This window comes from Podarcis filfolensis, assembly GCF_964270895.1.
Source record: "Podarcis filfolensis genome assembly, chromosome: 14".
Classification (NCBI taxonomy): Eukaryota; Metazoa; Chordata; class Lepidosauria; order Squamata; family Lacertidae; genus Podarcis; species Podarcis filfolensis.
In genome coordinates, this window is record NC_139616.1 from 49,349,562 (window position 1) to 49,364,818 (window position 15,257).

The 15,257-nt window shown below is 42.7% G+C and overlaps 1 protein-coding gene and 1 long non-coding RNA gene across 3 annotated transcripts in view; one reads left to right on the plus strand and one right to left on the minus strand.

Moving 5' to 3' along the window:
- The window catches only part of TTYH3 (tweety family member 3), a 79,171-nt gene extending 64,808 nt beyond the window's left edge, over positions 1-14,363 (minus strand). Inside the window, exon 1 of one of the 2 annotated variants that reach the window (XM_083585742.1) lies at positions 13,818-14,363. In XM_083585742.1, the coding sequence (XP_083441868.1) occupies positions 13,818-13,961 (144 nt within the window). In that variant the 5' untranslated portion in view covers positions 13,962-14,363. The remainder of the gene's footprint in view (positions 1-13,817) is intronic. The other variant, XM_083585743.1, reaches the window with a different exon arrangement.
- On the plus strand, positions 1,536-12,678 carry LOC310749310. The gene is made up of 3 exons (XR_014541557.1): positions 1,536-1,628; positions 7,529-7,816; positions 10,974-12,678. It is a non-coding gene; the product is annotated as an uncharacterized lncRNA (long non-coding RNA).
- Positions 14,364-15,257: the final 894 nt, after the last annotated feature.

The following is a 15,257-nucleotide window of genomic DNA, read 5'->3' on the forward strand; positions in this document are numbered from 1 at the left end:
AACAGATTTCCTCTACAGCACAGCTTGAATTTCATAAATTCCATCAACTTTCTCAGGCTTTCTTAAAAACTGAACTGGAGAAAGAAGGAAAGCAGCAGCAGCAAACACATTGCACCCTTGTTCTACTTCTGCAAACCAGCACAATTAACAATAGTCAACACTTCTGGCAACCCACCACCACACATACACAAAAATGTGAGAGAGAATTCTTACTGTATCTTCTTATGAACTCTCAAGTTCAAATTATTTCTTAAGACAGGGGTGGTGAACCTTCCAGGTGTTGTGGGACTAAAACTCCCATCATACTGCTGGGGTTAGCAGGAGTTGAAGTTCAACAACATATGTGAAGGGCCATGCAAGTTCCCCATCCTAGCCTAAAGGAATAAAACATAAACTCTGAAAATCTGAATGTGGAACTCAAAAATGCAGTTGAAAAGATCACACGTTGTCAAGCCAAGATGAAGGCCCTGATTGCAGGTAATCGTTAATAGCACCATAGCACTTCCCAGATAACATCACAGATTAGAGAACCTCTCTGCCATGCCTCAGGATATACCGTATTTTTTGCTCTATAAGACTCACTTTTTCCCTCCTAAAAAGTAAGGGGAAATGTGTGTGCGTCTTATGGAGCGAATGCAGGCTGCGCAGCTATCCCAGAAGCCAGAGCAGCAAGAGGGATTGCTGCTTTCACTGCACAGCGATCCCTCTTGCTGTTCTGGCTTCTGAGATTCAGAATATTGTTTTTCTTGTTTTCCTCCTCCAAAAACTAGGTGCGTCTTGTGATCTGGTGCGTCTTATAGAGCGAAAAATACGGTAATTAAGGTTGCAATCCAGTATCCTCTAACTTACAAATAAGTCCCACCACAATTCAGTAGGGCTTATTTCAGCATAACCATTTATAAGATTGCAGTACAAATAGTGTAAAAGATAAAGTGATTCAACACACAAGGCCTCGATACTGTACATAAATCAGTGCAAGTGTCGTTTTCAATCATAGTAAAAAGCAGGCTATGATTTCCCTTATGCAAAGACTGCTGTAGTAATACTCAGAAAGATTCAACAAGAGGTTATTCACATTACATTAATGTGGAGCTGGCACTGTTCCAGGTGCCACATAATATTTGTTCTGTTCCTGTAAGAAATGGAACTTTCAGTGTGGCAGCACCCACACTTTGGAAATTCCTACCTATTGATATCAGGCAGGTGCCTTCACTGTACTCTTTTCAAGGTGAGCTAAAAATATTATTGTTTACTCAAGCCTATCCAAACATGGAAAAGTTGACAATGTTTTAATTTGTTTTTAACTATTGCTTTTAATTATATTTTGAATTTTTCCAAATACCTGTTTTTAACCTTGTATTTTATTGACAATTTTAATTTTATATATATTTGTAAGCCACTTGCTTAAGAATACAGTACCAGATATGCCTTGTAGGATCAGCTCCAACATGCTATACCAAAAGCCTAACAACCTGCAGGTTCCAAGTGGTCTACCAATGGACTATGGTCTACCCTTTTCTCATTTGTGTTCCATAGACCACATGCATAATGAAAATGGGAAGGGGAGAACCAGAGTTAACAAAAAAGACTGCAACCATCCCAATTCTGTCAGTATGAGACAGGCGAAGGTCAGTTTTCCAGCACAGAGTATAATTCACTTTAAGTGACTACTTTGCACCAATTGAGAGTACTGTTTGCTAAAGAATGATGCATTCAAACCTACTGGTTTTCTAATTAGCAGACTCTGAACTACAGTCTCAAGTTTCCAATAGTAGACAGCTCTCAAGAGAGTATTTCAGCACACAGATACAGTCTGACTGAAACAAGTCGATTTGTACTTCTCTTTTTTAAAAAATACAAAACAAAGCAAAACCTTTCACTTCCCTATGTCTGCACACCAGATGCTTGTGGAAGATGTGTCAGCTGATACAAACCTGCACTTGAATGAGCTTCCCAAATATATTTCTTTCAACATATGAATTCGGAGAGGCAAATTCCTGGCTATGTGCTCTGCCTCACTGTTGTCACTTTTCCAAGAATACGAAACAATCCTTTATCAGGCATCACCACATTCATCTGTTGACAGAGGGAGAACATCAGTTCTCATTGGAAAGTTTGAGGCAGGAGGGTAGAAGAGCACATCATGTGGGAAATGCTAATGAACTGGAAATCTAGTAATGCTGGGGCAGCATGAGGGAGGGGAGAGTCTGGAAACTGACTTGGCAACTTTCACATCCCTCAGCACAGAATTATGCCTGCAAAACATGAAAGTAGCAAACTATCAGAAAGAACACAATATTTTAAACATGTTTTGTATCCCATGTTTGGAGACAGGTAAAAAGAGGATTTTGAGGAGCTCCAAAAGTTCTGTCCCAACTGAGTGAAAGGACATTAAAATGGCCAATACAATTCACTATAAGAAAGTACAAAACAATGCACACTGACACAAAAAAATAAAAATCCTAACTTTGCTTATCCAATTCCGGGGTTTTAACGAGGGAGAAATATCTTGGGGTCATAGTGGATAGCTCATTGAAGATGTTGACCCAGCATGTGACAGCCATGAGAAAGGTGACTTCCATGTTGAGAATCATTAAAAAAGGGACTAAAAATAAAACTGCCAATATTGCAATGCTGTTATTCAAATCTATGGTGCAATTGCACTTAGAACACTTTGTACAGTTGTGATTGGCACACTTCAAAGAGGACTCCGTAAAGCTGGAAAATGTCCAGAGAAGGGCAACCAAAATGATCAAGGGGCTGAAACAACTTCCCTTTGATGAAAGGTTGCTACATTTCGGGCTCATTTAGTTTATAGAAAAGGTGAGAAAGGATGCAGGGATAAGATAGAGGTGCAAAATTATGTGTGGTGTGGAGAAAGTGGATAGAGAAGTTTCCCTTCCTCTCATAATACTAGAACCCAAGGTCATTCAATAAAGCTGAATGTTTGAAAGATTCAGGACAGACAAAAAGAAAGCACTCTTTCACACAGCACAGGGTTAAACTATGCAATTTGCTCCCACAAGATGTAGTGATGAACACCAACTTGTATGGCTTCTAAAACGGGATTGGAGAAATTCATCAAAGATGAATGCATCTATTCATGGATCTGAGGCAGTATGCTTCTGAATACGAGTTGCTGGAGAGTACAAGTGGGGAAGAGTACTTTTGTAATCAGATTCAGCTTATGGGCTTTCCATATGCATCTGGTTGGCCACTATCACAACAGGATGCTGAACTAGATGGGTGTTTGATCTGATCCAACAGGGCTCTTCGTAGGTTATTTGGGAAGCTCTCTTAAAAGAAATCAACGACCCAAGGATGCTTTAGCAGTGAATTTACATGGACTCTTGGGCTGAGGTATATTGGCTAGGGCAGGGGTAGTCAACCTTTTTATACTTATCGCCCACTAATGCATCTTTCTTGATGGTAAAATTTCCTTACCACCCACCAGTGCTCAATGGAAAGAGGATTCAGCATGTGCCATAGAACCCCCTACCGCCCACCTAGAGTCCTGACACCCCTGGTCTAGGAGGTTGATGGGGGGGTGTTACTGTTATTGATATGACTTTTTGTATCTTTATTTAGATATTCTTATGATTTATGTGGAAATTGTTCTATGTACTTTTTGATGTTTTATTTATTGTTTATGACTACTCTTGTTATGTTTGCAATTATGTGATTTTTTTACATGTTGTAAGTCACCTTGAACATGGTTTTAACTATGGAAAGGCAGCATACAAAAAATAATAGCTGACCTATTGGTTTGGCTGAATGCAAAAGGGAATAACTTTGGAATTCAGAGTACTAAAACGCAATATACTCAGTCTAAAAACAATATTAGTGCAATACAAGGAAAAGTGTCAACTCCAGCAAGATCTATAACTGTAACTAGCTTGACATTTTGAAACTCTTTTTAATACTGTTTCATAGCTACTAAATGGATACATATTTTAAGGCAAGCGGCAGAGTGAAAGCCATCATGGAAACTGTAGTTACTTAGTCGTATGAAAAACCTGCTACTGTATCCATGTTCAGCTGCATTCCAAGTAAATTTTCAAGGTAAAAGCAGACTTTTTATTTTTAAGGTTCTGCATCTTGAGATTTGGTTCAAATTACACTTTGTGCTGCTTAAGGAAATCCTGGCAGCTATTAAGGACATTGAGCAATCTATAGAGATCCCTAGCTCGCTCAGTGACTGCAATTCTCAATATTTATTTGGGCCTAAGAGTTATGACAAATGGACTTAAGTGATAGTTTAAATTTGCAACCTATGGACTCAGTGCCAGATGCAAAAGTAGATGCAAATTATCTACACTTGAAACAGGTGCTCGGGAGTTGAAGTACCAGTCGCTTAGCAGATAAGACGATGATACTCTTTTGCTTCCAATTTATTATTCTATTTCCAAAATGTTCACCCTGCATTATCAGTCCACAATGCTCTTGAGGTAGTTACAGAAAAGCAATGTTCCTTTAGGGCAGGCACGTCCAACAGGTAGATTGTGATCTACCGGTAGATCACTGGACGCCTGTGGTAGATGACTGGTAGATGACTGGCTCTCCCCAAAGAAGCTCAACAAGTTTGGCTCCCCTAAAAAAAGCTCAAAACTTTTGTCCTGCACCCCTAAAAACAGGGCTTTCGTCCTCCCTAAAAAAAGCTCACCAACTTTGACCTGAAACCCCAAAAGGGGGTAGATCACTGCCAGTCTTTGTGAGTAGATCGCAGTCTCTTGGGAGTTGGCCACCCCTGCTTTAGGGAGGGCACTTAGCTTAAAATGAAAATGGTGTCAGTTCAAATTCTTGTTCCTGACTTAAGGGGAAAACCCACAGCTCAGTAGCTGAGTACACAGTTGCATGCAAAAAAGTTTCGCTTCTCAAATCCAAAGAAAGGATTTCAGTTGGAAGGGCTGGGAAAGACTTCCAAGATGCAGACAGTCCTGAGCTGAATAGAAAAGTGATGGCAGACTCTGGAGTTCAACTGTTAAGTTTCAAGACTGAAGCGAGGTGTCAGCAGTGCTTTATTACCATTTTTTTAATTACCGTTTTTCCCCTAGTATACATAATGCTTTTATAATTCTCATTTAGTTTCTCCTCACAATTTATTTTGGGTTAGCTATACTGGACTTGCCCAAGACCAGCCAGTTGAGAAAAACCTGGAACCCTGATGCCCTGTGTTTAAACACTACATAGCTACTTCATGGCATTTGCTCAGTACAATGAAGACAAATTCCCTGGCTAAAGCCAGACAGTAGAGACAAAATGTAGTACAGAATTTGTAGCAGCATCATTTTAAATCTATCTCCAGACATGGTACACAATAGCAGAAATTTTACAGCAACTACTGGTTATCACACACTTGTGCAATCAATACCCAGATTTATATTATTACCACATTTAAGAGACTGACACCCACCACATATAGGGAAACAGAAGAATTTTCAGAGGATAAAAACTGGCCATTTAATCTCCAGTTTGATAGCCAAACAAAATGCAAAGGAACATAATTTGATAGTTGTGGGCAGACCTCAAAGTCTGGGCAAAAATTGTATTATCTAATCCCATGAAACAAGCAGCCCTTTTTACAGAAAGAGACTAAGTTGCACTGACAAGCTTGCATATGGCAAATGCATGGCCCCTAATTAGCTTAGGAGATTTATAAAACGCCATATATCTGGGCACAGTACTGTAGATAAAAATACAATTATAATGAAATATGTAAACAGCTCCTGCCAGGACTCCTGTTAGAAAAAAATTGGCTTAAAACAGCAGTCACTCTTAGGATATTCCATTAGCAACTGCTACACTGATTTCTATTTTTTTAACTTCCTGAACAGGAGCTACTTGCAACTACGGTAATCTGACCGCATCTGCTGGAAGCTTCTGTACAGTTATACTCACAGCAAATCAACAGAATCCAATTCACTTTAGCAAAAATTGGGGTGGGTGGGGGAAATATTTATTTGTGTGCATCCCTAGAGGTTGTCTAAGCCCAACAATGTAAGGCTTGTCATGTCCTACAGATTTTTAAAATCTGTTGGTAAGAAACAGAGCAGAGTATTATTGGCACAAAGTTCTCAGAAGCACTGGCTCTGCACTCCTCCTTATCTTTATCTTTGGGTTTATGATTCACTATTAAGTAAGAAGCCTTGCAGCATGACTCAGAGATTAAACTGTGGGAAAAAAGGGAAGAAAATGACTTACATCTCATGATACGTAAATGCCTATACCATAGTGATTCATACTAAATGGGAAAGAAGGCAGAGAAGGGATAGAGGTTCATCTTTCAGAATGTTCTACAGAATATGATCATATAATGGGACCATAATATGGATCAGATTCTTAGTCCAATATTATCAACACCAGAGGATACCCAACATGTTGCCCTCCAGATATTATTGGATGCCATCATCCCATACAATTTGGCAAGCTAGCTGGGGCTGATGGGATTTGTTGTCCAAAAACGTCTGGAGGACACCATATTGACTACTCAGATCTGGCAACTGCTCTCCAAAGTTTTAGGTACAATCTTTCCCAGTCCTTTTGCAACAGATTCTTTTTAGCTAGGGGAACTGGGAATTACGGGTGTATGGGGAGTTAGGGGAGGAGTAGTACCTCTGGTGAGGGACAGGTGATGTACTTTCTGAGGTAGTTTGTCCACCTTTGGTCCCCACCCTTCCCTTAGATCCCACATGTGGCTCCTAGAGGCTGTCAGCACACAACAGCAGCCACACCACGGGAACGGCTTGGACTGGCCGGCTAAACCAGGTGAGGGTAGCCAATGGGTTTTAAATCTTCGATGAGTAAGGGAATTCCCCTCAGGGGAAGACAGGCTCCAGTGGATTAAGCGGATAAGACTAATAGTGAGTCCAATGGTCAAGAAGGAAGTTTCTGCATGTGCTGTAGAGGGCAGCAAGGATCAATGGGGTTCATCAACCTGGGAAAAGAGCCCATCGAGGAGAAGGAAAACTTTGATCCTAATCCTCCGCCAGTGTTGGAAACTCAGGTATATAAGCTAGGTGCCAAATGGCTCCTTAAACCAAGGTTGCAGTCACCCAAGTGATATGTCTAGTTGCCATTTTGGGACCAGATGGCTTAAAAGTCTTATTTCTCAAGTGATGCACTGACCGTGATTGATTATCGGTTGAATATCTGGCTAGTTCAGATGACAACTTTCAGCTAGGTTAAGAGCTTTGAGTACTTAAAGAAGAAAAGTCGCTTGATCCAGCGACAGTCCACATATATATTGGCCTATTCCGACCTCTTTTTCTTTATGCTGACGGCTGCTGCTCAGGCTGCACAGAAAAAGCAATTTGGTTCCAGAAATTCATTCCGATTGTGCAGATAAAATATAACTGATAGAGTTCCACAATACGGGGTATTAGTGTGTGAAACCAGTCCAGATCCAATGATCCTCAGGTGCCATCTTGTCACCTAGTCATCTTCACTTGATTGTAAGTGGTCAAAAGCCAGGTGCAAAATGCACCTGGTGCCTGGCTAATTTCGAATACTGCCCTTCGCTGCCTTGCAGGATATATCTGGGAGAAGAAAAGGCTAAGGAGTAAACCCTTCACAAATCTGGACTCTGTAAGACTTCTGGATGGTGCCTTGCATGCCTCCTTCCGGCAACTCCTGCAGCCAAGCTGGTCCCAAACATACTTCAAAGTTCAGCAACATCATCTGTCAGGTGAAGCTTGGAGCTTCTCTTGGAAAAGGGGGAAGGATTAAGAATAGCTCCACGAGTTTCACCTTCCCACACTCTAACCCTTTAGCGATGATGGATGGAAAAAAGGACGTGACTATGGAAGCTGGAGAAGCGGTAAGAAAGGAAAACAAAGGTGTGTGTTCCCAGATTAAAGGGAGATACCTCCATGTGTAGGTACATATAAACATGAAAACATAAGGTAGAAGAACCCTACTCATTTGTACTGGCAGGGATATGAAGATAGTTTCAGACGCTGCTACCTTTGAATCAGCAGCATCACCTTACATCAATGAAAACGGGAGATATTTTACATCCTTATACTATATGGTCTTGCAGCAGCACACAATGCAAATGTTGTGTCTGAAACCCTGACATTTTGACACATTCATACTGAGGAGAAAAAGAGTGAAGGGACAGTCCTGGGGAAGCCAAGTGGGATGGAGGTGCGGTTGTGACAAGGAAAAGAATCAAAGGCAGTGCTGATGTTGACATGTAAAGCTTTCACATAGCTTGGATCAAACAGACTAAGGGGACTAGGCTTTCACAATAGAAAAGGTCAACCAAGAGTCACCAGTTAGTTTGCAACTTCATTTTTACAATAAAGATCATATCAGGTCTCAATGGCAGAATGCAGCAGAGCTAGATGCTTAATACACAACTGTCTCCTCTTTCTCCAGGCAAATTAAAGGCTGCTATGTAGTCTCTCTGCAGAGAGGAGAAACAGAACTAAACGCAGTGCAGTCATTCCATTCCATGAGGGGTTTATCACCAGTTAAAAGCTCAGTGTGCACGTGCACACACACAGAACAGCCCCAGGACTTCCTTAAAATAGAGGAAGGGTGCTTACTTCAAAGCAGTAAAATGAGTACAACATTAAACCCCACATATGGTGGGAAGGACATCCAAACTCATTCAGTAACTATATGCTATGCTGGCTGTTTCCTTTACAATGAGGCAAAATATGTTAAAATGATATATTTTACAAAAGTGAACATTTATGCCTTACTATCACTTTAGGAGTTGCAAAAAAACAAACCAAGCTTTACCTAAAAAGCTGCTTGCAAAATTCATGTCTACACTATAGTTCTCAGGAGATAAAATTGGCTCACTTATCAATAAAAGGCATAACCGAAACCTCAAGTCCAGTTCTAGCCCATAGTTAGATTTAAAAACACTACCACCATATAGAATGTTTCCTGCCACCTCAAGAGACTGCATGAACCATATTTCCTCAAGAGATGAATGAGTGAAGGGGGGCCCTTTCCACATCCTCTCGACCCCCTGGGAAACTCAACAAACGTGATACACCTGTAACTGGGTGTGGAGACAGCTGTGGTCAGCCTGAGGAAGGACCACCCACTATAGGCTGCCCATAAAAAGCAAGTTTAGAGTGAGAGACTAGAGAGACGACTGCTATTTCCAGGATCTCTTCTCATTCTGAGACTTTTGTGGGTGAGGTGAGAACCTGGACCCTGGGTGAGAACCTGGAGAATGAGAGGGAGGGTGAGTCAGAAGAAAAATGAATTGAACTTGATATATTGGTAACTTTGTAACATTTTTATATGCAACTGTATTTTTGTAATATTTACAGTAAGCTGTCTGTTGTTGCTTAAGTTTTTGGCACACTGCTTAGATATATTTTTAAAGATATTAAATGGTATAGAAATTAAACTAAAAACTAAGTAAAATAAATAAAATAAGAGGGCAGCCTTTTTTCCCAGAGTTTGCAACTTAATAAACCCTTAACACACTTTAAACTTTCAAGCATTCAGTCACAATCAGGGGTTAATTGAGGAGAAAGCAGGTATTATTAACTTTCCTGTTTAGATATACTTGCTTGGTGTGCTTGTAATGTCAACAGACTGATCTTTAAGGTGGTCTTCTATTGTCTTGCCCACAATGCATGACAGGACATAGAACAGGAAAAAACAGTGCCAGATCTGAAACAGCAAAATACATACAACTGCATCCAGCAGGAAGTTCAACAGAAAATTTACAGGAGATGCAAATGCTTATCTCACTTAAGTGCACAGAAGAGCATCTGAAAAACTGACCCCAAATTTCTCAGCAGGCCAACTTAACTGAAAAATTTCTCTGCGATAGAAACCTAGTTAGAAGTGTTCAGCACAGAAAAGTTGCAAGGGTTTATCATTACAGTACACAAATACACAATCGCACCACTGCAACCACATTCTTCTCTCCTGTAAGGAGATTTTACCCTCAATTTATCCTCTCACTCGCCCTAGTCTGGTACTGTTGAAGTAAGGTACAACATACTAAGAATGGGCAAAAGTCCTGAGTTTTCAATTGCAATCACAAATACAGTATAGGTATTTTTTTCATGCACCAATTATTGAAATAGCATTCACACTTGTTCAATAGATTATACACATCTTTAATCTTCATAACCTAACCGATTCTTTATATCCAGATCCTTCAAAGGCTCACGCACTTAAGGATCTTGCAATACATTTATCGCAACAGAAAACATAAACCATGGAAAACAGCCTAGAGAATCAAGTTTCATATCAATGTAAAATATCAGTTGGGCTATCTAATTCATTCCCCCAAGAAGGTGCCACTTTTTGTATCAATGACAGGCTATAATATTTAGGCCACACAACTGGTATCAAAACAGAATAAGAAGAATTCCCCTTCACGTGCCTATATTCCTCCACATAGCAAATCATTGGAATAAATGAAAGCCACAGAATACACACAGAAAAAAGATTGGGCTGGAAGCGAGGTTCTTAATTATTTTGCACTTCATTTTAAATTTTGTCAACAGATTGCTTTAATGCCTTTATGCATGAAACAAGGTTCAAGAGGGAGGCATAGATACACAACCATTTCTATGCTTGGTTTTTGCTGAACCTTAGGTAAACATGTGCACTAAGAGGTGCAAAATGATGTTTTCCAAGCTAAAGATCATGGCTATACAAGGCAGCAATCATGTTAGCTCCACTCAAAAAATGAAAGGCAGGAAGAAGGGTGCAAAAGTAAAAGGCATCTCAGTTAGAAGGCTAGTCAAACCAAGAGCAGAGATTTCAGATCCATTTTTTTGTGCAGGTGGGAGAATTAAGTGTTCCATTAATAAATCCTTGCAATTTCAACACAGAGCTATAATATAGTAAGTCATCCATTTTAATAAAAGCAGTATACAGCAAGCTGTTCCTAAGAGACAATAGGCTTCCAAGTAACTACAAGACCAAAGAGTGGGCTTGATGTACCCTTTGCCCAATTCAATGTGAAATTCCTTTTGTTTTCCTAGGTACATACCCAGAACATAAGCCTTGTGAAAGACTAACACTTGGGTCAGAAGTAAATATACATGATGAAACCAAAGGGTAAAATACAATATGGAAGACTTTCCCACTACCACCAGAGTCCTTCCCAAGTTCCTAGGATGTAATGACATGAACCACTCTGGATTAATGTTCTGCATGCACAAAATGGGTAAAGAAGAGCCCTGTAAAACAGAGACTTGCTTTCAACCTCCAAGCCTGAATTCCGCCTCTGCTACCTCTGCATTTCTAGATTTGAAAAGATGGGAGGCAAAATGGATGGGTTTGTGCAAAATTTGTAACACCCCTACTTTCATCCCCAAGGAAGCAGGTTCAGACAGGATGTCTCTATGCTACAGTCACTCTTACTCAACTTCTTGTATGGAGGCAAAGCAAATGGGTTGAGGCACTCCTTTCTCAGCAGTAACCTCATAAGAAATATTTGTGGGGGAAAGGGGAACAGCTCTTTTCATAGCCCCAAATACTTTGGTGTGTAACAGACTTTGGTCTATTTCCCCCAATTGTTTTGGGTAGCAGCAACTGAGTGGGGTGAAAGAAAGGATAAGAGGTGATGACAGTAAATACGAAGGAGCCAAAGCCAAAGAACTGCCCTCAACTGGAACTGCTGTAAGAAAGAGAACTGGAGAATTGTAGGAGAAAGATGTGGAGGATAAATACAAGAACTGTCCCAAACTATCCTAAGGCTTGAAATAGCCTTCTCCAACCTGGATTCCAACTCTCGCCAGCCCGGCCAACGGTTACAATGATGGAAGCTGTAGCCCAGAAACATCTGCAGAGCACAAAGTTGGGGAAGGCTGTTCTGAAGCCCACATTTTTATGTCTGACAGTCAGGAAACTGCCTGCCAGAATTTGCTCTCAACAAACAAAACTCCCTGCATATAGAAAACAAGCATGCCATGGGGAAAAGGTAAATTTAGCTTTCTCCTCTTCTCCCCCCCCCCCCCCGCAGTTCAGTGTGCAATTTGTTTGTGCGAACGGTTTGAATATGGAAACCCCCACTTGGACCTTCAAGTGGTGCAGTCTAGAAGAAAAGGGTTTATTCCTTGATTTTGCTGAATATATTATACTTGCCAGACAGGGGTGGATGGGTAGGAAACGGAAATGATGGAGATCTATGGAGGACAGTGAAAGGTGAAGGTGCACATAAATGCAGAAAATTGTATTACCAGGAAAATGTCTCCTCAGCCTGAACCACTATAAGAAAGTGAGTGTAGGGGAGGGAGAGAGAGAGAGAGAGAGAGATGAGGTTTGGAAAAGATGATTAAAAAGGTTATGGCAAAATTCCTTTGAAACTGACTGCATGTATAAAAGCCTATCCTCAGATTATAGAGGTTCTTTCCTTTTCTGACAACCCCCTCAGTTATTATTTTTTTAGAAGGAATGGAAAGGGACTTGTCAGTTTCACTATTGCCTCTTCCCTCAAAATTCTAACATTAATTAGGGGAATATGTGGAGGAAATGTTGGTTCTCTCTCTCTCTCTCTCTCTGTGTGTGTGTGTGTGTGTGTGTGTGTGTGAAGTGTGGACAGAGAAGAGACCAGTATGGGGGAGATTGTACATGTGGGGAAATGTGTGCAAAATGGGGAAATATGAGAAAATATGAGGTGTGGATGAGAGGTAGATGAATATAAAATGGGGATAATATGAAACTCCCCTCTGTCTGAACTGAGGTTCCCTGTCTGCATATACGGGGTTTGGGTAGGGGCGGGGGGAGAAGGTGCAGGGTTAAATGAGGATAAATAAAAACAGGGGAGTGAAAAAGAAAGATTTCCGGGGAGGGGGGCCATATGGGATAGAATGAGGTAAGTGGTGAGGTTGGAGGTTGAAATGAAGGGATGTGGAAGGTCTTTGCCCCACACTTCAGCTGCCACTCACATGGGGAAACGTTATCCTATTTCATTATATGGTGCTCTTATTACTGCATTGTATTTTTTATTATTACATGCAGTCCTGGAAACCCTTCAGATGAAGGGTGGCTTAGGATCGTTTTAAGCAATGGAAATCAAATGAAAGGAAGGGGCTGTTAGAAGAAGATAAATAAAAACAGAGCCTGCCAGTCCTTTCCCCACCAGCAAATCCCTATATGAAGAAAACCACACAGTTGTACAAAGCCAGGACATTGTGTTCTGAAAAATCACTATTAAGAACAACGATCATAAATAAACGAACATATAAAATCAAAGGGGGGGGGAGAGAGAGAAGTCCGATAATGAATATGCTGCAAATGTATAAATATAAACAAAGTGGAAGGGTGAGAGTGCACTTGATAATACAAACAAATAAACATAAATAAATAAAGTATGCATGGGAGGAAGAGAGAGAGAGAGAGAGAGAGAGGCTGGATAATTTAAATAAATAAATAAAGCAAGCAGGCAAGCAAGCAAAGGGGGAGATTAAGTGGATGGGCAATGCAAATAAATAAACAAATATAAACAAGTCTGAAAAAACAAAGCGGGGGGCGGGCGTTGGGAGCGTGGACTGATAATATAAATAAATACAATTGAATAACTAAATAAATATAAACCAAGCAAGCACGGAGAGTGAGAGAGTTAATGAATGTAAATGAATTAAATATAAACAGACGAAGCCCGGGGAGGGGGGGGGAGAGAGGGACTGACAATATATAAATCTGGTCTGTTGGCTGCAGGTCTCTCTGGGTCGGCTCGGGCGAGGGGAAGCGGCCGGGGGAATCTACTAATGGCTTCTGTGTAGGTGTATTTCACGGTGTGTGTTGTGGGGGACACACACACACACGAAACCCACACACACCCAGAGGGGGAGCCGGGTGGTGAGGCGCCCCTTCCTTCTCACCTGCTGGTACTCGGCGTCCTCGGGTCGGAAGTCGTCGCCGACGGCCTCCCAGCGGAGGCTGAAGTGGGGCAGGCGGTGCAAGAGGCTCACCCACCACGGAGGAGAGTAGCTCACGCCGGCCGCCGCCGCCGCCGCCGCCGCCATGCCCGGCCTGAGGAGAGAAGGCGCCTGGCCTCCCCCGGTCGCCGCCTCCTCCTTCTCCCCCTCAGGGACGCCGCGCCGCCGCCGCCTCCTTCCTTCCTTCCTTCCTTCACCCGGAGGAGCTGCCCCTTCCCGCGGCCATGAGGGGGCAATGCCAGCAGCAGCAGCGCCGCCTCAGCTCCGCCGGTTCAGGCGGCCCAGGAGGCCCCGCGGCCCCGGCTTCGGAGGCTCCGTGCCCGACATGGCCCCTGCCCCGCCGGCCCACACGCTCCCTCCGCTCGGCGCGGCTGCCGGCGCTCTTTGTTCGCCTCTCCGCCGCCGCCGCCTCCGCCTCTTCCTCCCCGGATGGCGCCGCCCACACGGACCCCCTTTCGGCGCCGCCCGAGTCGGCCGCCCGCCCGCCCGCTCCCTCGCCCGCCTCGGCCGCGCGCGCGCGTGTTCGTGGGCTGGCGGAGGGGGCAGAAATGGCGCCTCAGGGAGCAGGCCCTCGACGCCGCCAGGCCGCCATCCCTGATGCTGCTGCTGCTGAGCCTAGGGGACGGAGGGGCATCGTGGCCACACACACACACACACACACACACACACGGTGAGAGGGGGATATGCACTAAAAAATCTCTCTCTCTACACACACACAGGCATACAATATACACAAAAGGTATCCCCTGCACACATAAGCATGAGGGGGCTATACACCAAAGGCTCTTATACACGCACAAACAGGCATGCACACAAAAGGTCCCCCTACACACACACGGTGAGAGGGGGATATGCACTAAAAACTCTCTCTCCACACACAGGCATATACACAAAAGGTATCCCCTACACACACAGACACACAAGCATGAGGGGGATATACACTAAAAGCTCTCTCACACATACACACAAACAGACAGGGACACAGAAGGTCCCCCTACACACACACACACACATGGTGAGAGGGGGATATGCACTAAAAGCTCTCTACACACACACAGGCATATACACACAATGTATCCCCTACACACACAGACACACAATGTGAAATGAAAACATCTGAATCTCTACATCATGTTATGTTTATCTGCCCTTACATTAAAAGTTCACTCTACACACACACAGAGGCATATACACAAAAGCCCCCCCCCCCCCCGCTTACATACACAAACAGGCATATAAACAAAAAAGGCCCTACCTACACACACACAAACACACAGGCATGAAAGGCCCCCTTACACACAAGCTCTCCCCACACGTACACACCAACGAGCATAGGCGTATAAAGGTCCTCCTTCACAGAGAGACATGTGCACACAGAGGCAT